This window comes from Myotis yumanensis, unplaced genomic scaffold, assembly GCF_028538775.1.
Source record: "Myotis yumanensis isolate MYYU_CA2020_CCGP unplaced genomic scaffold, mMyoYum1.0.hap1 SCAF_3, whole genome shotgun sequence".
Taxonomy (NCBI): domain Eukaryota; kingdom Metazoa; phylum Chordata; class Mammalia; order Chiroptera; family Vespertilionidae; genus Myotis; species Myotis yumanensis.
In genome coordinates this window covers 199034264-199059159 of record NW_027223754.1, presented here as the reverse complement: position 1 = coordinate 199059159, position 24896 = coordinate 199034264, and the positions used below count along the sequence as shown (strand labels likewise).

Below are 24896 nucleotides of genomic sequence, written 5' to 3'. Positions count from 1 at the left end.
TTTTAAAACAGCTTTACTGAAGTAACTGACACATAATAAATGGCCTATGTTTAAAACATGTAGTTGGATAATTTTTGACTTGTATACACCCAGGAAACCATCAGCACATTCGAGAGAATGAACATGCCCATCACCCGCAAAGCTTTATCATGCCACTTTGCAATATCCCACCTCCCTGTGCCATCTCCAAGGCAAACATTCGTCTGCTTTCTGTCACTATCAATCAGTTTGCATTTTCTAGAGTTTTATATAAATGGAATCATACAGTACTTCTTTCACCGAGTACAATTATTATTTTTTAAAATATGTTTTATTAAGTTATTGATTTCTTTTATTTATGAAACCAGAGGTAACAATGAAACATCAGGTTAACAGAGCATTTGCAGGTTTACTTCATGTTTTTTAGCATAATGCCTGATCCAGAGTTAACAATTCACTCTGTAATTGGTTATTTCTAATTTCCAGTTCATCATTACTTATTTTCAAAGCTCTGGGTGATCTTGAATAGAACTCTCCACTTTTCATGAAATGAGAAAACTATCAAGAAAATTTCTTACTAGTGGTAATATTAAACTTCCTGTGTTCCTTCAGAACATTAAAAAAAACCCCAACACGTTCTCTACCTTTCGTTTGTCTTCATCTTGACTAGTTGTAAGAACAGCTCACGTTTTGAGATGAAAAATTAAGCACAATAATTGCTGTATGGCCTCCTTATACACAGTTTTTGAGTGTATAAAGATGCTATGGTTAGACATTAATCATGTTAAAAGATATTTCAATTCAGTTCAACAGCACTTCTACAAGATGCCAGGTCCTGAGCTAGGCAGATACAAAGATAAACAAGGCAACTCTTTTACAATTAAGGAGCCTATTATCTAGACGAGCAGTTTTCAGATGAAGATTCTCAGCATACTAGTGTGTCACAGTGAGTGATGAGGTGTGCCTCAGATTATAATACCAATATTAGTAGAGGCATTATTTTAAAAATTATTTGCACTTTATAAAGTAATTCAGAATAGCTACTGCCAAAACCATTTCACTTGTTTTCTAGTATGTTCAAGAAACAATATTCACTGGGAAAAAATATGATAAAAATTAAGTATAGCACATCCTAAGTTAGTTTTAAAAATCACATGGGCAAATAGGGGGTAAATATAAAGAAGCAATTAATGCAATATTGACATTATTTAGCACACCAAAATGTTAACAGTGGTTCTCGTTAGGTGGTCAAATTTCCATGTCACTGAAAAGAAATAATTCAAGGTAATAAGAGTTGTAAGTGACTTATTATCAAGTAAACACACAAAAACAACTGCCATGTGAATTCAGAGGAGGGACAGTTCCTTCAAGCTAGAATGGTCCCGGAGCACTTTATGCAGAGGATGCGTCTCAAGGATGGATGACGCTGCAGAGAATATGAGGACGTGCTAACCCACTACACTACTGAGGTTTAGACACACCTAAGTCAGGTTCAGTGTCACCATTCCTACCCACACTGACTCACTGAAAATACTACTCCAGTGATACTCAGATCTGGACTAAGTAACTGTCTATCTCTCCCTATTACATTTTGATGTATGCAGCTTGGGATCAAAGTAATTTTTGGCAGCTTCAATGTACTAGTGACTCACACTGAGCTGCATTTAGCTAAGCCTCTCCAGTCTGTTGCTTCCCCGATGTTGAGCAACATTTCTCCCACAGCACCAGGGTACCTGCTTTGCTGACTGTGAGTGTAAGACTTTACATTTACAAACTCTCAAATGTCATCATGTTGGATTTGGCTGAGATGCCCAGATCCCTGCGCTCAGTTAGGCTCTTGACTCCAATGACTAATATACTAAAGGCCTCCTTCCAGTCTCCACTCCCCCTGAAAGCTTGATGGGCAGGCTGGTTAGGCTAAGTGCCAGTTACCAATTTATCGCCCCCTTTCACTCTAAACCAGCGGTCCTCAACCTGTGGGTCGCGACCCCTTTGGCGGTTGAACGGCCCTTTCACAGGGGTCGCCTAAGACCATCCTGCATATCAGATATTTACATTACGATTCATGACAGCAGCAACATTACAGTTATGAAGTAGCAACGAAAATAATTTTATGGTTGGGTCACAACATGAGGAACTGTATTTAAAGGGCCAGAAGGTTGAGAACCACTGCTCTAAACATATTTAATTGCCAGCTTTGCAATAATGGAGCTGGGCCTTGTAAATATTTCTCCTTTGCCCGATGGCAAGATGTGGAAGGTTGTTAGCAGAAGGCCCTGGAGGGACACTAGAGGAGGGAGGAGTTTGTCTCCCTGGTACCAGTGTGCTCCTCTCAGCAGGCTTCTTCAACACATGGTTTCCATGGCACCCAGCTGCTGCAGTGCACAGTGGCCAGCAGTACAGGGTACCTCCCCAAGGGCAGGAGTCCCCTGAACAGCCTCACAGAGTAGTGCTGCTGATGCAACACTCCCAACGAATGGCTTCCCCAGAACCCTCCAGGCAGCTTCTTCCTGTACAGGAGGGGCAGATTCCCAGAGTTCTGTTGGCCTGGAGCCCCCAGCCAACTGCTCTGCTGCCCAGTGAACCACAGCTGCACCCCATCCTACAGGGTATGGATCTCAGCTCTGTTGGGGGGAGTTTTTTAGGGTGGTGGCTGCTCCTAACACCTATTATTCCTCTTTACAGTTCTTCTTACTCTTTACTGGTCAATCCTCCATTCCCCCAATCCTGTCACAGCTGATTTTTTATATTAAACTTTCCCTCCTCAAATTATGTGGGATTTTTGCCTCCTGATTAGACCCTGACTGAGATAGCTCATTATTATTCAAACCACTGATAAAAATCTGTTGGGACAGAGATAAGGATAAAGCCACCCAAATCTTCCTGATAATGTAATCATCTGTTTAATGAGGCAGGAAATTTGGTAATATAATATGGAAAAGTTCTTGTAATAATGTACAAAGTATAAGTTGTGGGAGCTGTTTAATGGGGGAGGTGATTATCTGGAGAATTTACTGACGTGGGAAAGCTCATCTCTGCACGTGCATTTTCCTCTGCCTGCAATGTCTCCTCTCCCCCGCTCCATCTGCCCACACCTGTCACGTCTTAGTTCAAAGTTCAGCTTCTTGGTGAAGCTTTCCCTGACCACTCCATCTCAGCTTGAACTCACCCCCACCCCTTCCTATTCTATTTCTGAATCATCATCCATGTCAATTTTTTCATGTTACTTAGTTATTGTCTGCTTTTAACTTCTTAAACATAACCTTCAGGAGAGAACTGTGCTCATCTTCCCAACATCTGGTCCAGTGCCCAGCACATAATGGGCATTCCATAAATATTTGTTCAATTGAGAGAATTTCTTCATGATCTTAGATAAATGAGATAACAAGCTATTGAACAAAGAGATCTAAGGATGCTATTAAGATGTTACACTTGTGAGTTACCCATCAAGGGAAAAGTCAGAGGTTTCACAAATGATGAGCATTTCTGGAATGGATATTAACTTCATAAAGCCAAAGGAAAAAATGTGCAATCCCCCCAAAATCAAAGACAGCTTTTTTATACTAATACACTAACTTACCAATTTTGTTTTTTCCTTCTTCATACTTTATTCTTTGTAAAATATGGTGTACGATTCTACTTCTCGTGGCGTTGTTGAAGAAAGTGTCTTTGTTGTGTATGATGAAGCTGCACACACACATTGAAAACACAAGGTGAGGATTCATTGGAGGTGAGGGATCTAATCTTTGATACCATTTGGTGTTGCTCAGACATGGTATCTTCAATCACTCATAGAGAAGGTATGTCTAGAACAGCATCAGAGAGCCCAGAGGTCACACCAGGGGCAGGAGGCTCACAAATCTCAGTAGTTTTGGTTCTCAGTCTCCTAAGCATTAACATCATGATGCCAGGAAGGAGCTAGAGCTAAACAAAATTAAGAAATCTAATAATAAACTAATAGCAAGTCTAGGCCTCATGTCTCTTGTTTTTTTTTTTTTTTCTTTTCAGTATGGTCATTAAATTAAACTAAAAATGTATATTATTCTTAACCCCCCTACTTTTTCCCCCATACTGATTTTTCAGGAATTTTGTTATCTGAAACTGGCTTGGGTGGTGGATACAGGAGTTCAGTAATGAGCTCTGAATCAGGAGTGAGGTGAGTATCTAGAAATCACCTCTGCAGGACCACCCAGCCCCCAAACTTTCCCACAGAGTTATACACACCCCACGACCTTGGTGGTTTTTTTTTCAGTAGGTGTTCCTATGCTACTGAGAGGTTCCTACGCTCAAGTGATAAATGAGCTTCCAGAACTATGTGATCCAGCATGAAATAGCCTTGTCTTCAATCACTCACAGAGAGGGTATGTCTAGACACATGAACTGATTCTTTAGAGAAGTATTTTCCTCTCAGGAATGGGTAGATAGAAAATTAGAGCTACTATAAGTATAATTGTTTCATACATTGTAAAGGACTCAACAAATTTTTATTGGTACTTTGTATGAGTTGGACGTCACACAAGACATATCAATGTTGGTGGCGATCGCCCTCAAAATCCAGCTCAGAAGTCACCTCCCCAGCAAGTCTCCCCACTCCTCCATCTGCACTCCTGCCCCCCAAAAGAATTCATTACTCTTTCCGCTGAGCTTTTTCTTATCTTGAAACGCATGAATTTATTGATCATGCTATACTGTCATTTATTTGTTTTCATTCATTTACTCAGCAAATGTTTTCTGAGGGCAGTCTGTAAGGAACTGATTATACAATGCTAAATAAAGCAGATGCTTACAAGCCAGTGGGGAAGACAAACCATAGCAGAAATGAACATGATCATAGGACTAAGATGGACAGAATCCTCCTCTTTTGTGTGCCTTTCTCCCCTACAAGACCGTGAGCTCATTCAGGACAAAAGGCCGAATCATCATAATTTCTGTGGCTCCAGAATCTAGTGAGTGCCTGGTACACAGTACAGGTGGAGATTTTTGAATAACAGTAAATGAGGGTCATGGGGATTTATGCTGGAAAAAAAGGCTATTAAATGTTTTTCTTCAAGAAGATGGATTCCCAAGAGCTGTTCAAATGATGGGGGGACAAGATAAAACTGGCCTGGGTGGTCAGGCATGGGGTCTGGTTTGGGAATGTTAGTTTGGGAAAACATATAAAGGAGAGAAAGGCCAGAGACTATGAAGACAAAATGTATAAAAACAAAATATGAAGACACATTTCCTCTCACTTTTACTGCTCTTGGATTCTGTTACAGAATGCTGTTCTCAGAAAAAGGTAATGTGACTTGATGGATGAGAGATAAATGCTACGTGGGTGAAAGTCACAGCATTTATCTGAGATTGTCTTTAGGGTTTTGCGAAAACATTTTGAGGCATTAAAGAAGAAGAGGGGAAAACCAAGAGTTACCTTGAATGTGGTTAGCTTTATTTTATCCTCCTCTGTTTATCCACCTTATTTGAGACAGACCATTACATTTTAACACCAAATAAAAATGTCATAAAGAAATAGACGACAAATAAAAAAGCCCATTGGGACTCACAATTTCAGGGGATGATGGAAAGCTGATACGCACGGCCATGCCTGACAAGATTCTGGGCTAAAAGCCCATGTCCCTCCTCCATTGCATGGATTCCTGCTTCCTTCTCCTTTTTAGCACATGACCTGTTGTGAGCTCAGGTAATAGTTCTCTAACATAAGCTTCAAAAGTGTGTTTTCCTCTTCTTTACACATACGTTGTACCTGGAGCCTGGAGATTCTATAGTGGGAACAAACTTATAGAGCCTGGGCCAGCCACTGTTCTAAGCATTCTGGATGTTAACTCATTTAATCCTTACGATAAGCCAGGAGTTAAGAACTTTATAGCCTCACCTTACAGGTGAAGAATGAGAGAGGTTAAGTGATGTGCCCGAAGTCAGTCAAAAAATAAGAGGCAGAGGCAGGATTTGAACTCGGGCAGTCTCACCTGCCTCCCTGGAGATTGGCTCTCCTTGGGATCTGCCCGAGAGTTGCTCTGCTTGGAATGCTTTCCTTGCTTCTCATCATCCTTTGAGACTCACCTCAGGGCACATCCCCCTCCACGGGTGTGCCTGACTCCTTCACCCTCACCCCTAAAAAGTGATGAGGGCTATAAAATGAAGGAAGGAGAGAACCTTTCATGGAGGAGGGAGACAGGCTTTTAGCTCCAAAATCACTCCTGCTTTCCCTTAGACTTTGAAGGGAGACAGCCTCAGTAGAAACCCTGGCCTTGTCATTTCCTACGTGGTATGAGGACCACCCCTCAACTTCTCTGGGTTTAGGTTTCCTCATCTGTGAAAATGGGGATACCCCTGTAATCCAAGCATGTCAACCTCACGGCCCATGGGCCACATGCGGTCCACCATGAATATTTTTGCAGCCCAGCCAATATAATGGTGTGAGCAGTTATTTACAATTATGAGAGAAAATAAGTCTCCTGTCAGATCCAGAATTAAAGACATTCACCTTGAGTCAGTTTTGAAAGTAATCACTGCGAACAAGATTTCCCCCCCGAAGTAAGAAAGACAGTAGCAGAGAAGAGATGCCAAGTGTCAGGAAGAAAACATTCATTTTACCATTGCTCTTGTTCTTTTTTTTTTTTTTTTATACTATACTTTTCAAAATAAACCTACGTTTCTATGAAAATTGAAGCTTTTGGTTTTTTTTGCAGCCCATATAAACTTAAACCTTGTTTATTTGGCCCATGTTAGCCTTTGAGTTTGACAGGCTTGCTGTAATCTCTCATAGGATTTCTGTAGAATCAGGCAAGATGATGGGCATTGCTGAGCCCAGTGTCTGGCATTCAATAAGCTCTCTGAGCTGTCATCATTGCTCTCACTGCTGTGACATTATATAGACTTTGTCCACCTGCACACCTGACTTCTCAGTGTGAGCTTCTTGAGGCAGGGACCAGCCATGCTCATCTCTGTATCCCAGCCCTAATACAGGGCTTGGCTCATGGCTCGTCCTTAAAGATGGCTCAACTGAGCTGACCTTTTTGGAGAATACGGAGGTTATGAGAATCTCATCTCCTTCTACCTTGGCCTCTACTCCTGCTTCCTGGAAATCTTTCCACTCACTCCATCTTCCCAGCTACCATCTGAGCCATTCATTCTCTCCACAAATCACCTGTGTAAGGATCTTCCTGGAGGGTGTGGAGCCATCTCATTTTGTCTGTCACTCTTTCAAAGTGGAGGCTAGGAGAACAGCAATGATTGCCTACATCATGGTTCTCAAGCTTTTCTTAGCCACTTAGCCAAGACAACCTGCTTCAAAGGAAATCGCACACACAACACACACACACACACACACACACACACGATGGAAGCCAAGCTGTTCTGTCAAACATAAGCCTTGGTGCTCAGTCTCTGAGGTATCCGGGCTCCACCCAGGCTTAGAAACCCAGCTGTTTGCACACATTGCTGCGGGGGCAACAAATTGGTACAAATTCTGGGAGGGCTACTTGACAAGGTCTATCAAAATTATGCATATATCCTCATTACAGCAGTTCCTCTTGTGGATATTTATTCTACAAAAACACTCACCCACATGCAAGGTGACAGATGTACAAGAATGTTCATTATGGCGTGGGTTATAACAGCAAAATCTGGAAATGACCTCAATAATTCATCGGGGGGAGGGGGAGGAGGCGAATAGGATAAATAAATGATGGTACAAATTTCAATGTAATACTAGGCAGCTGTAAAAAGATTAAGGGTGCTCACTGTAGACATAAAAAAAACCTCTGAGATACAGCAAGAGAAAAAACAAGGTTCAAAACAGTCACACGGCTATGTGTGTCAGAGGAAAACATGTGCAAATATAGCTATCAACATGCTGACATATATTTGCTGGTGCATGCATAGAATGGCTAGGGGAGGACACAGACACATTTGGAAACACCACAGACACATCTGGAAACACTGGCTGCCTCTGGGGAGAACTCAGTGGCTGAGAAGGTAGGAAGGAAAGGTCTCTGTACACACTTAGAACATTTTTATCACATGTACTACCTATAAAAATGGAAACATTAAAAAAAAGAAAATTTAAAGGGAAAAATGCAATTTCTGTTCTAGGTCTGTTCTCCCCTCCCCTCCCTGAGAGGAGGATCAGTGACATGATTGAGGATCTAAATATACATTTTCTTCTCCTGCCCCTTTGGAGGGGTTGGTAATATGCACCAAGTCACACAACCAGCAGGTGGTGAGGAGGGATAAAGAAACATCTGTCTGGCCCTGGCTGGTGCAGCTCAGTTGGTTGAGCATCCTCCTGTGCACCAAAAGGTCACAGGTTCAATTCCCAGTCAGGGCATATGCCTGGGTTGCGGGCTTGATCCCCAGTAGGGGGCATTCAGGAGGCAGCCGATCAATGTTTCTCCCTCTCTGTCCCTCTCCCTTCCTCTCTGAAATCAATAAAAACATATATATTTTTTAAAAGTCACCTCCTTACTAGCCAGCTAAGACAGTCACTCTCCTGCCTCACAAGTTGCTCTCTCTGTATTCCATTATCTTGTTTTATTTCCTTCTTATATTTTACTCTCTAAAAATTTTTATTAGGGTGGGAGTGGGGAAAAGATGTATCCACATGTTCATTGCCTGCCCTAACTTGAATATTGTAAAAATCAGTTTATTTTATCATTATGCTTTCTATGTAATACTACTTGGGGAAAATAAAGGCAATGAAGAAGCTTTTAAAACTGGTTTAATACTGATTTTATGGAATTACTGAGACTGCTAAAACAAACGAATATCCTCAAAGGTATGAGAAATCTCCATGTTTAAAACAGGGGTGGGGGCATCTGGCCCACAGGCCGTATAAGGGAAATCATTTGGCCTGGCGTGCCCGGCATCAGGGGTGAGTTAATTAAATGTTTGACCAAATATAGCAGGCTAATGTTTAAGCTGGTAATTTTATATGCCCCACAACTGAGGTTATAAATGTCCAAAGGGCCCTTGGCAGAAAAAAAAGGTTCCTCACCCCTGGTTTAAAACTTCAAGTAATATATTTCTCAAGAAGCATCTAACTACCTACAGATGGTGTTGGACAGTTAATTTAGAATTATAGCCACATTCCTGACCTGTATAAATTTAAACTCCGAAGGCATAGGGCAAGTAGGAACAGAACCAGGTAACTGATCAAGGCATGTTTCTTGGCTGGGAGGAGAGGAGCTTGAAGCATGTGCACTGACTGCTCTGTGCTTCCTGCTCTCCATTGGGAATGGAAGCATCTATTGTAATTATCCTGGCAGCTGGAAACGTAGGGGCAGTTAACTGGTCTGTTTCATTAACAGGCCTCTGGTTCAAGAAGGACCATACTTGAAGAGCTGCTTCCAAGGATCCTCATCCCCAAGCGAACCTGATGTTGGAACATGAGATCCTGGACATTGAGCCTGATGCCATATTGGGACGAGACCTTTGGGGATCCTGGAATGGGAAGGACTACATTTTCTAGATGGGAGAAATGTGATTAAAGTATGGTCAGAGGGAAGATGTTGCTACATTGCAAAAAAGGGCCACAATTCTTCTGGGCCCTGTACACACACCCCTTTGTCAATTTCTTGCTTCCTCCATCAACAGTTAGACTCTACCTCTCCACCTCTCCAATCGGAGTGGGATTTGTGACTGGATTAATACAGAATGTGGCGGAAGTGATTTTTGTGAGAGTTCTGAGCCTAGGCCCAGCTCTGTAGCTTCCACTCCTGCCGGCTTGAAGTGCTGCCCCAAGACTGCTAATGTGAAGAAGCCTGAAATTAAATATTTCAGGAAACTTTCTTAATTAGATTTTAAATAGAGATTTCTTTTTTAACAAGGAGAAGCAAAGGTGATACAGTTAACTGTCACTTAAATTACGTTCTCAAATTAATGACAATCTAAGTAGGAACAAAGCAACCAATTAATTCTTTTATGTGACAAGACCTATTTTGAGAGATTTTGGGGGCTTTCGGCAACCGCAGTGCAATCACTAGCTTCTTATCTCAAGTATACTTGTTATGAGTAAAAGAATGAGATGATTATCAGGCTAAATATATAATATTCAGAGTTCTGACTGCTCAGTAAAGACTTTCAAGCCTCATTTTAGGATTAAGGTGATAAGCTCCTGCAATATAAAGCAATGTCAGACATTTTTCTTATTCTAATGGTCATTTCTAATTGCACTTCATAATATCGTCTTTGCTATTTGAATGTTAAATATAAACTAAGAAATACTTCCTCTTGAGAACTCCAGATAAAGAAGGAAAATTAAACACTTCTATTCACTTTCCTCTCTCTCAAACCCCATAGAAATAATAGTAAAGTGTGTGTGTGTGTGTGTGTGTGTGTGTGTGTGTGGTGTTTAAATAAAGGTATAAATATTCAAGGAACAAAGATAGTAAAGAACAATACCAACCAAATGTTGTAACATGAAATGCAGACAGATAAGTGGTAACAGACTTAGGAGACCAGAAAAAAAGCTAAACCCTAAATCAGCTCTGGGGGAAACCAAGAACAATCATATTTATGCTGTAAAATCTCATAAAATTTTAGAACCAGTGACCTCTAGAAATAAGATAAATGGGATTACAGAATGGGTACTAGTTAAAAGCTGTTTAAGGAGATGCTAGATGCCCATATCCTCACCTGTACCCTACCAGACAACTAGAGTTTGGTTTTAGTTGTGTGTTTATAGGGTAATTCAGCCTCTGAATTGTGAGACATCAGGCATGGATAAGGGTAGAGGTACCATAGTGAAAACTGAAGGATCAATTGCATCCTGGAGGCTGAGACTCCCAGTTTATTCATTCCCTTAGGCTCCAGAATACTGGCAGCCAGGCCTTGACTTTCCAGGCAGAAGACTGGCAAATTCTTCTCTGGGGAATCTGAGCAGCCTAAGATGAAAGGAACCACCCAGCCATTTTCCTACAATGAAGTCCACAGTCAGAGGTCCCACCTATTACTCTGAACTTATACTCAAGTTCTGCATTCCCTATCCTTAAGTATGGACAGCCAACCAAAGAGTACTAGGTATCTGAAGAAATCCATTAAACAGTCATGATGCATAAAGCCACATATCACAAGCCCCCAGCTAACATAATATTCAATGCTGGAAAGCTGAAAGCTTTTCCTCTAACAATCAGGAACAAGTCAAGGATGCCCACTCTCACCACTTTTATTCAACACTAGAGGCCCGGAGCAGAAAATTCGTGCATGTGTGTGTGTGGGGGGTGTCCCCTCAGCCCAGCCTGCACCCTCTCCAATCTGGGACATCCCTCTCACAATCCTGGACCGCGGCTCCTAATCGCTCACCTGCCTGCCTGCCTGGTCACTCCTAACTGCTCCCCCCTCGCCCCCCGCCGCCTGATTGCCCCTTACTGCCTCTGTGTGCTGGCCTGATCACCCCTAACTTCCCCCCCTGCTGGCCTAGTCGCCCCCAACTGCCCCCCCCCACCCCAACCGCTGGCCTGGTCGCTCCACACAGCCTGCTTGTTCAGCCGTTTGGTCGTACCTCACTAACCCCCGTCAGCCTGGTTGTAGGCAGCCATTTTGTGAGGGTGTGAGGGTTAATTTGCATATCACCTCTTTATTTATAGGATAATATTGGATGTTTTAGCCAGAGCAATTAGGCAAGAAAAAAATAAATAAAAGGCATCCAAATTAAAAAGGAAGAAATAAAAGTGTCACTAGTTGTACATGATATGATATTATATATAAAAAATCCTAAAAATTCCCCAAATGATTGTTAGAGCTAATAAACAAATTCACTGTAGTTGCAGAACACAAAATCAATATACAAAAATCTGTTGCATTTCCATATACTAATAATGAACTATCAGAAAGAAAATTAAGAAAGATATCCCATTTATAAGTATATCAAAAAGAATATTTAAGAATAAATTTAATCCTGCAATGAAAACTATAAGACAGTGATGAAACAAACTGAAGAAGACACAAGTAAATGGAAAGATATTGTATGCTCATAGATTTAAAGAATATTGTTAAAATGACCATGCTAGCCCAAACAATCGACAGGTGCAATGTAATCTTTATCAAAATTCCATTACCATTTCTCACAGAAATACAACAAACAATCTTAACTTTGTATGGAACTACAAAAGACCCTAAATAGCCAAAGCAATCTTGAGAAAGAACAAAGCTAGAGGCATCATGGTCCCTGATTTCAAACTATATTATAAAGGTATAGTAATCAAAACAATATGGTATTGGCATAAAAACAGACACACAAAACAATGGGATAGAATAGAGAGCCCAGAAATAAACCTACACATATATGGTCAATTAATTTATGACAAGGAAGCCAAGCATATACACTGGGGAAAGGACAGTCTCTTCAATAAATGATGTTGAGAAAACTGGGTTTTACGAAAAAGTATAAAGGTGAATTTTATACCATATACAAAAATTAATTCAAAATGGATTAAATACTTAACATAAGACCTGAAAAAAAGGTAGGTGTTAAGATGCTTGATATTAGTTTTGGTAATGATTTTTTGAATTTTACACCAAAAGCAATGGCAACAAAAGCAAAACATAAACAAGTTGAACAACATCAAACTAAAAAGCTTATGCACAGCAAAAAAACAAAACCATCAACAAAATAAAAAGGCAGATTGGTGGTTGCCAGATGTAAGGCATAGAGAGGTGGGCAAAATGGGAGAAGGGGTTAAAAATTCCAGTTATAAAATAAATAAGTGATGAGGATGTAATGTATAGCATGATTTCGTTAGTTGATAATACTATACTGTATATCCAAAAGCTGCTAAGAGAGTAAATCTTAAAAGTTTTCATCATAAGAAAAAATATGTAACTATGGGAGGTGACAAATGTTAACTAGACTTACTGTGGTGATCATTTCTCAATATACACAAATATAATCATTGTGGTGTACACCTGAAACTAATATGTTTTGTATCAATTATATCTCAATTAAAAAATCATTATGCTCAGAGAATTAAGATAATGCAATTGTGAAAAAAAGCTCAAAATATGTTTTTGAAAAGGCAAACCATTATAGAAATATAACAGCTCTTAGAAACTAAAAGAAAGTGAGAGCAGAAATTAACACTCAACAGAAGAATTCAAAATAAGTTGAGGAAATCTTTAGGTTATAGATAACAACATGGAGAGAAAAGATAAGAACATGAGAGAACCAGGTCAGGAAGCCCAATATCTGAAAACTAGGAATGCCAGAAAGAGAAAAAGAACAAATCACCCACAAAATTCAAGAATTATTCAAGAAAACGTCCCTAAACTGATAGACAAAAGTATTCAAGCTGAAAGGAGCCACAGAGTACCAAGTACAATAAAGGAACACAGAGCCACATCCAGCTACATATATTTCAGAACACTGGGGACAAGCTTCCCTAGAGGGGAAACAGGTTCTGCAGAGAGAATTAGGAATTTGAATGTTTTTGAAGTTCTCTGTAGCAATATTGAATTTTAGAATCAAAGGAGCAAGACTTTAAAAATTCAGAAGGCAAAGGATTTTCGCCAGATATAGATGCCTGTACCTAGTGAGACTATTATTATGAGTGAACGATTATGTGTATTCGCTATAGCTGCCATAACAAAGTACCATGGATTGGGGAGCTTAAGCAACAGAAATGTATTTTCTCACATTTTTGGAGGAAGAAGCTGCTTCATGAATAGACAGACTATTTTATGAGCCTAGGAGCTCAAGGGCTGATATACTAACATCGACTTCATTGGTTTAAGATAAAACAAACCTGGGCTAGAGTCTTAGTTCTGCCAAGTAAAGCTAACCTTTGAACAATATGGAGGTTGGGGCACTGACCACCCCTCCCACACCGCCCACTTTAAAATCTGTGTATAACTTTTGACTCCTGCAAATTTTGACTAATAAAAGCCTACTCTTGACTAGAAGCCTTACCAATAACATAGTCGATCAACACATTAAATTCCTACTTAAAAGAAGCTACATCATTTGCAGAAGCACAAATCGCAGGATGCGTAGCTTGTTTCATTTTCATCTCAGATGAAAACTTTCCAGGAGAGAGCTGTCTTTCCCCCGACTCTATAGATCGATACAAACAACCTGAATATCGAGCATCCTAATGCCAGATAAGTGACTGCAATAAAACGAGTGTTCTGAGGCTGCTGCACGTCACGGGCACTGACAGAACATTAATCCTACCTAAATCAATCTCAGTCTCTCTCTGCCTAAAGAACTCTCTAAAGATTTCAGATCAATGAAAACAACTCCCCTCCCTCAAAGAAGTCCAAACTGAAAATAAAATACAGTAAAAGGCAGATAGCTAGAAGGATCAGTATCTTCAAGTATCTATGCTGACAGGGTTAGAAAACAAATACACATGTGTACTGATAAATGTGAAATGGTAATCCTGGTTTGGTTTGAGCTGCTGTAACAAATTACCATAGGTCGGGTGGCTTATGAACAACAGAAATTTATTCCCAGGAGGGTGATATCTGAGATCAGGGTACTAGCAAGGTCAAGTTCTGGTGCAGGCCCTCTTCCCGGTTACAGACTTATGACTGTATCCTCCCATGGTGGAAGGAGAGGGTGCAAGCTAGCTCTCTGGTTTCTTCTTTAAGGGCACTAATCCTCTACACGAGGGCTCCACCCTCATCCCCCAACCCCCTCACAAAAGCCTCACCTCTTAATACCATCACATTGGTGATTAGATTTCAACATATGAATTTGTGGGGGGAGGGACACAAACATTCAGTTCATAACATATCCAGAACACTGAGTAGAATTTTGTTTAAAAATAATGCTATTCCAGTTCAGGTCAGATATTTACCTTTACAAATATCCGTCTTTGTCACCTCAAACATCCCCTTTATTCACTGAAAGCAAATTTTCAGAGATTTTCCCCAAGGATTCTCACAGTAGTGGTAGTAATAGTACTATCAGCAGCAGTAATAATAATTGTTGTAACTATTTATTAAGTGCTTTCTATTGGCCAGGTACTAGACTAAGGATTTTACACGTGTCATTTCATTTAATGTCTCCAAATCCTACTGTTGCCACCCTCCATTCCCTCCTGCTTTCTTTCCCCCCTCATGTCCTATGTCCCTTGGAACTTTCCAGATTGGCATATTTAAATAGCTGTACTAGGGAGATGAACACTCCCCCAGAAAAGTCCCCATCCTAATCCCTGTGACTGTGTTAAGTTCCATGGCAAAAGGGAATTGATGTTGCAGATGGAATTAAGGCTGTTAATTAGCTGCTTTAAATAGGGCAGTGGTTCTCAACCTTCCTAATGCCACAACCCTTTAATACAGTTCCTCATGTGGTGGTGACCCCCAACCATAAAATTATTTTTGTTGCTATTTCATAACTGTAATTTTGCTACTGTTATGAATCGTAATGTAAATATCTGATATGCTGTATGTGCTTCCCAATGGTCACGACCCACAGGTTGAGAACCGCTGAAATAGGGGGACTCTTTTGGACTATCCAGGCAGATCCAATGAGACAAAAAGTGTCCTTAAAGGTGGGAGAGGAAAGCAGAAGAGTCAGAGAAGGAGATGTGATGACAGAAGCAAGTCAGAGTGAAGTGAGCTGATGGGACAAGGACTCACTGCCATCGCTGGCTTTGAAGATGCAGGAAGGGATGTGCCAGCCTCTAGAAGCTGGCACAAACAAACACACAGATTCTTCTCCAGGGCCTCTGAAAAGAATGCAGCTCTCCTACACCTTGATTTTAGCCTAGAGGAACCCATGTCGGACTTCTAACCTACAGAACATAAGATAATTCATTTGTGTTGTCTTAAGCTACAAAATTCCTGGTCATTTGATACAGCAGCTGTAGAAACTAGTAACATCAAGAGGATAGGACTGGAGGTAGAAGGCCTGGCCTTAGAATCCAAGCCTGACCATTTGCCAATGGTGTGACCTTGGGCAAGTTGCTTAACCTCTCTGTGCCTCAGTTTCCTCCTCTACAGAATTGAGGATAAGGACTATACCTTATTCACAGGGCTAAATGAGTTTATAGTTGTGAAGTGCTTGCAAACTAGCAAGTACAATACAAATGAGCTATCATTATTCCTTCGATAAACTCCCTACTGTTGTATTATATCGTCTTCTCTGAGGTTGTTTGAGCTTCGAGAGGGGCCTTCTGGAACTACAATGCTTCAATACAATGACCCCAGCACTGACAACCTCGGGTAGCTGGCTCATGCAGGAGAGCTTTCTGCAGGGTCAGATCTTTAGGTGCCCATATAGGCGTGGCTGGTAAGCAGCCTGCAGGCCCAGTTCTGTGGATACCAAATACAACGACCGAACCGTATCGCATACTGACCTAATAAAAATGCATACCCACAGGTTTTCTTTATTGCTTCTCAAGCACAAAATATATACACGTGGAATGTGAGGCTATTTGCTTTTTAATCAGTTCTCAACTTTAATTTTTGTGGAATGTAGCTCAAACAACCAAGATTTACACTTTGATTAGTTTAGGATTTACTGCAATATTTTGCTGAAGACATGCCTAATCTCCTGAAGAAGTTTGTGAGCATGAGCAATAAATTAATTCTCCAGAACCATGCTGAGGGACTCACTGGAAACAGCTCCCAGAGATGCCCTGCAAGGCATTTGCTCTAACAAGGTTGCTGAGTGTACTGTCACTACTTCATTTAGAGGTCCCTTATCCATGTAAGAATTTCATTTCTTCCAAAGGCTAGGAAGCACTGCTTCACTAGGGGTTGATGTTCTTTCTCTCTGACAGTCAGAACCATGTGACTTACTGTGTTTCTCCCTCTGCCCTGCCCACTAGGCTTACCGTCCAATTTGTTGGCTCAGTTATCAACCAAATTACGGTTATATAGACCATTGAGGCCTGCCAATCTGGGTCCATTTTCTCCTGAACTTGAATGCCTACTCTAAATGATATTCACCTTGGTTCAGAATATTTCTTTTCTATTTTAGCATGTTATTCTCTTTGTCTCTAACCCACCTGAAATGCTTTAACAATAAACTCCAAAGGCAACCATATATCTTTGTGTCCACAGGCTCACACTAGTGTAATATGGCTGAAAAACTGTATTCTGGCTCTGTTCATGTGGCACATACATGAAGTGGCAGCATTGTGAAGAAAACACACTTCTCTCCTGTTCAGTTATTGGACATTGACTGGAGTGACCTTGAGCAAGCCATTCCATCTCTCTGACCTTTATCTTATTATCCAGACCCTCAGAGTTGTAATGGGTGTATGGTTTAACTCTGCAATACAGAGTTATCCTATATAATAAAAGGCTAATATGCAAATTGTCCCCTTGTGAGTTTGACCAACCAGGAGTTTGATCTCTTGCTATGATGTGTGCTGACCACCAGGGGGTGGTGCAGAATGGAGGAAGGCCCTGGCTGGCAGCTGGCAGCCTTGGGTGGGGAGGAGGAAGGCCCCGATTGGCCCTGATTGCCGGTCAGGCCTAGGGACCCTACTCGTGCATGAATTTCGTGCACCGGGCCTCTAGTTTATAAATAATGGCCACTATTGCTTTTATCACTGCAACTGTTGCTACCACTGCTTGAAAACCACCATTTGACCAATCACTGTTTTGCTGCCATGGTCTGCTGGCTTGTTCGGTTGAGAGGAAGGTTAAATGATAAGAAGGCAATCAAAGGGAGGTTACAGAGAATCTCCTACCCACTGGCCCTTCAGGAACTTTCTCCCATCCCTACCAGCCCTCATTGGCCCAGCACCAAGATTTCCATGGTTAGTGCTTTCTTGAGCACTATGAGCTGTACTGTTTTGTTATTCCCTAGACTTTAAAAAATGTTTCCCTAGCTTACATCCCAGAAGGAGAAGAAGGGAATGTAAGCAAATTTCAGGTCAAGTGGTCTTTGTATGTTGCCCATCTATGCACATGACACATGAATTAAAATATGATACCTGAGTTAAAGATCTAAGGGTCAAGCATCATTTCTGATAGAATTTAATGGGTATAAAACTATGGATAGGGAAGGTGGTCTATCAGCAGAGCTGAGACCAAAAATAAATCACCAAGTCAGGGATAAAGTCAACTTGAACATGGAGACCACAATTGACTGACTAGTTGACTCCATGTTTAGAATTTTCATCAGAATGTTCTGTGTTTAGGATGCAGAACAGGCTCTATCCTCCAGCAGTGGCCATAAAGCCAACTCTGCCACATAGTTAGATCTTAGTCATTCTCCAAGTGCCACTCGATGTCAACACACAGTTCCCGTCCTCAGTGGCTCAGTCTAGAAGGGGGAGCAAGTCATGTGAGCAAATTTCATTGGAAGGAGTCTTTTATAATGTCCATTTCCTGTATGCACAGGACCCACATTACAATATTTTGTGACAACCAAGCTTTGCAAGGTGTTATATGGGAGTTATGCTGAGTTATGTGTGGTATATATCTTCATTATAGACTTTGAAAAACTGGAAACCAGACTGCATGTATAAACATATTATCTCTTACCTGAAATATGGCAGTTGCCTCCTAACTGGTCCCTGATTCTACCCTTGCTCTATACAATCTGTTCTTAACACAGCAGTCAGAATAGTACTTTTCAAAAGTTCAGTGAGTTTTATATATATCCCACAGATGAGTGAAATCATATGGGTCTTATCTTTTTCTGTCTGATGTATTTCACTTAGCATGATATTCTCAAGAACCATCCATGAAAGCAACAAATGTACAAAGAAGAAAAACAAACAAAATAATAGTATGGTGTTTATCAGACAGAAGAGGGGTTAGGAGGCCAGTCAAGGGTAAAGGGGGTCAAATATAGGGTGACAGAAGATTTGACTTTGTGTGGTGGGCACACAATGTAATAATATACAGATGATGTATCATAGGACCATATACTTGAAACTATATAATCTTATTCACCAGTGTCACCCCAGTACATTTAATAAAACAAAAGTCGAAAAAAACTTCAGCTAGACCCATATCACACCCCTGTAAAAGCCAAAGTCTTTACAATGGCCCACAGGACTGGACATAATTGGCCTGCCCCCTATTTCCCATCTTGTCTCCTTGTCTTTTCTGCTCCAGCCACAAGGGTCTTACTCTCCCTCCAAACATACTCCATGGTGCTTTCAGATTAGTGCCTTGCTCTGGCTGTTCCCCCCCACCCCCCATTGGGGCTCTCTCCCTCCCTCTCTTACCTCTTTCTAGCCTTTCTCTGTTTGAGGCCTAACTTGAAGAATAGAAACAGTTTTTAAAGAATGCAGTCGTCACCCTCACCTTAGCACCAATAGTCTCCATTCCCCTCCCCCTACTCCTTTTGTTTCTTTTTCCATATCATTCATCACCTTCTAACATGCTTTCCAATTGGCTTTTTAAAAAATTGTTTACCTCAGCACTACGACATTCAGAGATGGACAATTCTTTGTTGGGGGAGGAGTGGTTAGTAGCATCTTTGTCCTCCACCCTCTGGACACCAGTAGCAGGCTTCAGCCCACGCTGGGACAAACAAAAACATTTCCAGGCATTGCCCAATCATCCCCTGATTGAGAACCATTGATTCATAATTCACTGCCAGTTACCCCAGCTAAAATGTCAGCTCCGGGAGGGCAGGCATCCTTGCCTTGTTTACTGTGGACTCCCAGGCACCCAGAACAACAATGGGCATGGAACATATGAATGAATGAATGCCCATTTAAACATGCATTCACAGCAAACACAAATTTCAGGTTCCTCTGTTGGGAAGTGGCCCGGATTTAATTTTATCTCACTTTTACAGATTTTCATAACAATAAAATAATGGTAATAATAGAAACAAAAAAAATACAGAAAGGAATATTTTTGTGTCTGTATCTAACACAAACATTTTTCTGAAAGGCAATTCAGAATTAATCTATTTCTTGCACGAATACTCTGCATAGCTATTATAAAAAACGACATGCCTCGTTCCCACACTTCCTTTTCTCTACCAGCAGAAAACCTTTATTATGAGTACTGACCGTAGAAAGTAATTGTCACAAGGGCATTACTGCTATTGCCATTTTAAGAATGAATGGCAGTGGGTGATACAGGCCGACATTCACAGGCAAGGAGGTGAAGAGGAATAAATTAATTTTTAAATGGACTTGTCTGTCATAGTCATCAGATTTGACTAAAATCTACTTTGTCTCAGACAGTGGGTGGTCCTGCCAAAAGGGTGTCACATGATAAAAGACAGCAGAGCAGCAGTTATCAAGGGGGACAGGGGTGCAATTTTTTGCCCCCTCCCACCAGGAGATACTGGACAATGTCTGGAGATTTTTTATTTTTACAACTAAGTGGGGAGGGAACTGCTAGTAACATCTAATAGACAGAGGCCAGGGATGCTACTAACCATCCTACAATGATGTGATGGCTCCCACACAGAGTTCTTCAGCCCAAAATGTCAATAGCACCAAGGTTGAAAAATCCTCAGTGAGAGCATAATGCTTAAGAGGATAGGATCGTGCCCAGTCGGTGTGGCTAAGTGGTTGAGTGTTGACCCAGGAACCAAGAGGTCACTGGTTTGAGTCCCAGTCAGGGTGCATTCAGGAGGCAGCCAATCAATGATGCTCTTCCCTCATCACTGTTTCTATCACTCTATCCCTCTCCCTTCCTTTCTCTGTAAAAATCAATAAAAACAGGGGGAAAAAAGGAGATATATGTAATACTTCTTTGTAATACTTTAAGCAATAAAAAAATAAAAAAAAAACAAAAAAACATATATATATATATTTAAAAGAGTACAGGATTGTAAGGCTCCCTGTCAGAATTTGAATTCCTTCTCCATCACCGAGACAGATTGCCTAGTCATTCAGCAACACTGATTCCCTTTTCCTCCTGGGCACACAGGTAGACTAGTTATCCTAACATCTCTCAAGTTAGGAGTAACTACATGAGTGAGGTCTAGACCATGAAAGGTGGGGGAAAGTGCGGTACACCGCTTCTAAGCCTGGTCCATAAAAACATCCCACAAGATCACTCAGACCTCTTCTCCCCTGTCTGTCAACCAGATGTAAGGGATCTAGGGAAGGCAGAGTTGCAAGATAGAAGTAGCCTGGTACCTTGAACAACTGCACGGAGCAGAGATATTGCACCTCTTTCCCTGCAGTGACCCACACTAGACAATGATGTGAACCACAATGAACTTCTAAAGTGTGAAAACACGGATACCTGGGGTTGTTCAAGCAGGTTGACTATCCTAGCTGTGCGACCTACTGCAGGTTCCTTAACCTCTTTGTGCTTCAGTCTCCTCATCTGTAAAATGGTGATGATAATACCTCCTCTCTCATATGGTTGTTGTGAAGATTAAAGTACTTAAAATAATGCCTGGAACCTAGTAAGAGTTTTCCCATTTTATCTGATATCCTATATTGACTTGTAGAGAGATGTACATGAAGGTTTGCTTTCATTGCTTCTGAAACACGGATATATGTTCAAATAGAATGATAAGCTATTTGTTTTGAAGTTAATTCTCAAATTTAATTTTTTGTGTGCAATGTAGTTCAAAGCATAAAGGTTTATGATCATATTATTCCATGATATCATTTTACTTTTATCCTTACTTTGTCCATTTAGCAGACAAGCATTGAGCATCTATTGTATGATAGGCATTACATTAGCTACTGAAGATATAATTATGAGCAAAAACAGACATGGACATGCCTCCATGGAGTTTAAAGTTTAGTTGGATAGTTGGGCATTCATTATAGAATACCCAAATAATTATAAAATTTCAAATGTGAAAAATGTAATGTAAGAAACATGCAGCTAAACGGCATTAAGCAAGGAGACATTGTTTTTGGAAAGATGGGAGAGGGCTTCCCTGGGAAGAGTCTTTGGAGTTGAATTTTTAAGGATGAATAAAAGTAACGGGGGAGAATGAGACAAAAATTCCAGCATGTGCAAATGCCCTAATGCAGAGAGTGTCCAAAGAAGAGAAGAGAGAGAGAGAGAGAGAGAGAGAGAGAGAGAGAGAGAGAGAGAGATTGATTGATTGATTGTATCTGTCTTCTGTCTGGATCATAAGAAATGAGAGGTGGACAGTGGAGAAGGCAGATCAAGCTGGAAGGAGTTAGCAGTTAGCAGAAAGGAATCGCTGAGAAGGCCGGCAAGCCTTCCAAGACCTTATAGGTCATCTCAATAGTTTTGCTATTTATTCTAAGGTTTTTAAACCGGGTGAAGTGACATGAATAAAGGTGCATTTTGAAAACATCACTCTGTATGCACTTGCGAGAAGGGATTGGAGGTGGGGAAGGATAGAGCCAGTGAGACCTGTTCCATTGTTTCTAGGTTTTACAAGTGAGAAAATGGTGGTAAAGATAGAGAGAAGCTACTAGATGAAAGACATGCTTTGCTTCGGGTATAAAATCATCAGCCCTGGGAGATAAATAAGATGTGGGAAGCGGAGGTGAGGGATGTATTAGACTAGCTTCCAGACTCGGTTTCAGCACCTGAACAAATATTAGTGCTATTTACTGGATAGAGGACAAAGAATGTGGACTGCATTTGAGGAGAAAATGTCTTGAATTTGGTTTGAGGTGAGTGTGCAGTGAGCTAACTTCATATCACCTTTATTCTTTACTCATGATTCTCCCATTTTCATTTCTATCTATTCATTTATTTTCTCATTTAACTATCATTGTTAAGCACCAGTGCTGGGATTCAAAGGTGATGATACAGACACAGTCTTTCAAGGAACTTACACTCTAGGAGAAAGCAATTAAACTTGATGGTACTATTAATGAAGACCTATGACAGGGGGAAATATTACCAAGACATAGAAGAGTACACTGCAGCCAGAGCTGGGGGTGGAACACTTGGATGGATTTCTGAAGGAAATGTCTCTGATGAACTCTGAGAGAAGGGAGTCTAGGAGAAAAGGCTATTCCAGGCAGAGGGAAGGGCATGTGCAGACAGGAGACAAAAGGACTTAGACTCATGAGCTAAGGAGATCAAAGCAGTTCAGTGCACCCAAAGCACACAACTGGGGGATGAAAGCAGGAGCTAGTGAGCTAACAGGAGTCTGGGTTTTATTCTGAGAGCAAAGTATTTTCAAGGCTCTTTCCCACTTTGATCACTCTTTATTAAACTTTCAATTCTCTTTTGTCTCTTTTTCTACTACATTCATGTATAGACACTCACACCGATTATTCTCTTTTATTCCTAGACAAATACAATATCAAACATTCCGCAGAACCAAGAAGTCTCACGGGATCTTGAATTGCATTTGGAAAACCAGCAGATCATTTTATAACCCTCAAAGCTCATTAACCACCTACTTCGGATTACTTTAAAGCCGTTAACATCTCAAAGTATCCTTAGGCACATGTTTTTCTGACCGCACCAAACAATTGTTTCCAATTTGATAGCCAGTTTTCTTGGAATCTTACATATACACACTCATGAAAGGGATGTTGTGCCCTGGCCAGTGTGGCTCAGTTGGTTGGACCATCGTCCTATGCACTGCCAGGGCGTGTACAGAGTATGGGAGGCAACCACTCAATGTTTCCCTTTCACCTCTCTCTCTCTCTCTCTCTCTCTCTCTCTCTCTCTCTCTCTCTCTCTCTCTCTCTCTCTCTCTCCTCCTTTCCTCTCTCTCTCAAATCAATAGAAACATATCCTCAAGTGAGGATAAAAGAAAAGGGATGTTGTCTGTGTGGCATGACAATTTTCAAACAGAAAGAAATCTCCACTGCCCATAACATTCAAGACCTTGTTGAATTTTTCATCTCCCAACTGCCTACATTATTCTCTTGGTCCTACTAAGGTCTGGTTCTTAGGTTTGCTTCTTTCCAGCTGTCCCTCTGCTTTTTCCTTAGTTCTTTTGCCTGGAAAGTTCATCTTCTACAGATCACTCTATTTTTTCAAACAGTAACACCAAGTGTTCTCACACCCTATTCCCATTCACAGAAGACTATTGTAGTAATTCAAACACTCCATTCTGCTTCACACCTTTGTTCTTTGATACATACATGATTCTCTCTTTTCGAGATGTGTTTCCCCCCCTTAAATTCCTGGACAAGTGTTACCTTTCAAGACCCATCACAAACATTTTCTTCTTGTGACCAGCCCTCATCTCTTACTAACCTCCCAACAAATCTGAAGACTGGAACACCCTGTCTTTTAAGTCACACCATTATACTGTTTATAATTATTTAAAACTAGAGGCCTGATGCACGAAATCTGTGCAAGAGTAGGCCTTCCTTCCCCCGGCTGCCAGCACTGCTTCCCTCTGGCACCTGGGACCCAGGATTCCCTCGCAGCCCCTGCTTCGTCCAGAAGGTCACCTGGTCTAATTAGCATATACACTTTTATTATTATAGATGGTCTTCTGTCTTTACTATGCTGGGGTCAAGACTATGTACTATTTATATCCTCTGTACCCAAACAGTGCCTGACAAGAAGTAATCAGCAAACTATTGACTATTGAATGAAACCATTTTTCAGTGAATGAATACTCAAACATGTCAAAAAAATGCTTCTCATATATGTGAGAGAGATGGCTGAATACCGCTATCCCACAGGCTATCATCTTCATTTATCACATTTTTTTAATGAACTGTGTGTGAGAGAGAAACATCAATGATGAGAGAGAATCACTAGTCAGCTACCTTCTGCATGCCCCCTACTGGGGATTGAGCCTGCAACCCAGGCATGTACCCTGACCGGAAATCCAGCTGTGACCTCCTGATTCATATCTCAACGCTCAACCATGGAGACACACCTTCTGGGCCATTTAGCACATATTTTAAAACATTTATAAAGACCTGATTCCTGATTCTAATACCTGGAGGTCCTGATGGGAGCCCAGGTGCTTCTGACTTTGAGAACCCTGCTGAGAAACGTTGTTCTAAAGCAAGAACAAAGTGGCTCAGTGGTTGAGTGTTGACCTATGAACCAGGAGGTCACAGTTCGATTCCTGGACAGGGCACATGCCCCGGTTGCAGGTTCAGTCCCCAGTGTAG

The 24896-nt window shown here is 41.0% G+C and overlaps 1 protein-coding gene across 6 annotated transcripts in view; it reads right to left on the bottom strand.

Moving 5' to 3' along the window:
* Window positions 1–24896, bottom strand: part of ANO4 (anoctamin 4) — a 310025-nt gene that overhangs the window by 56626 nt on the left and 228503 nt on the right. For all 6 annotated transcript variants that reach the window (XM_070410904.1, XM_070410898.1, XM_070410903.1 and 3 more), the window contains one exon: window positions 3560–3666. In XM_070410904.1, the coding sequence (XP_070267005.1) occupies window positions 3560–3666 (107 nt within the window). The remainder of the gene's footprint in view (window positions 1–3559; window positions 3667–24896) is intronic.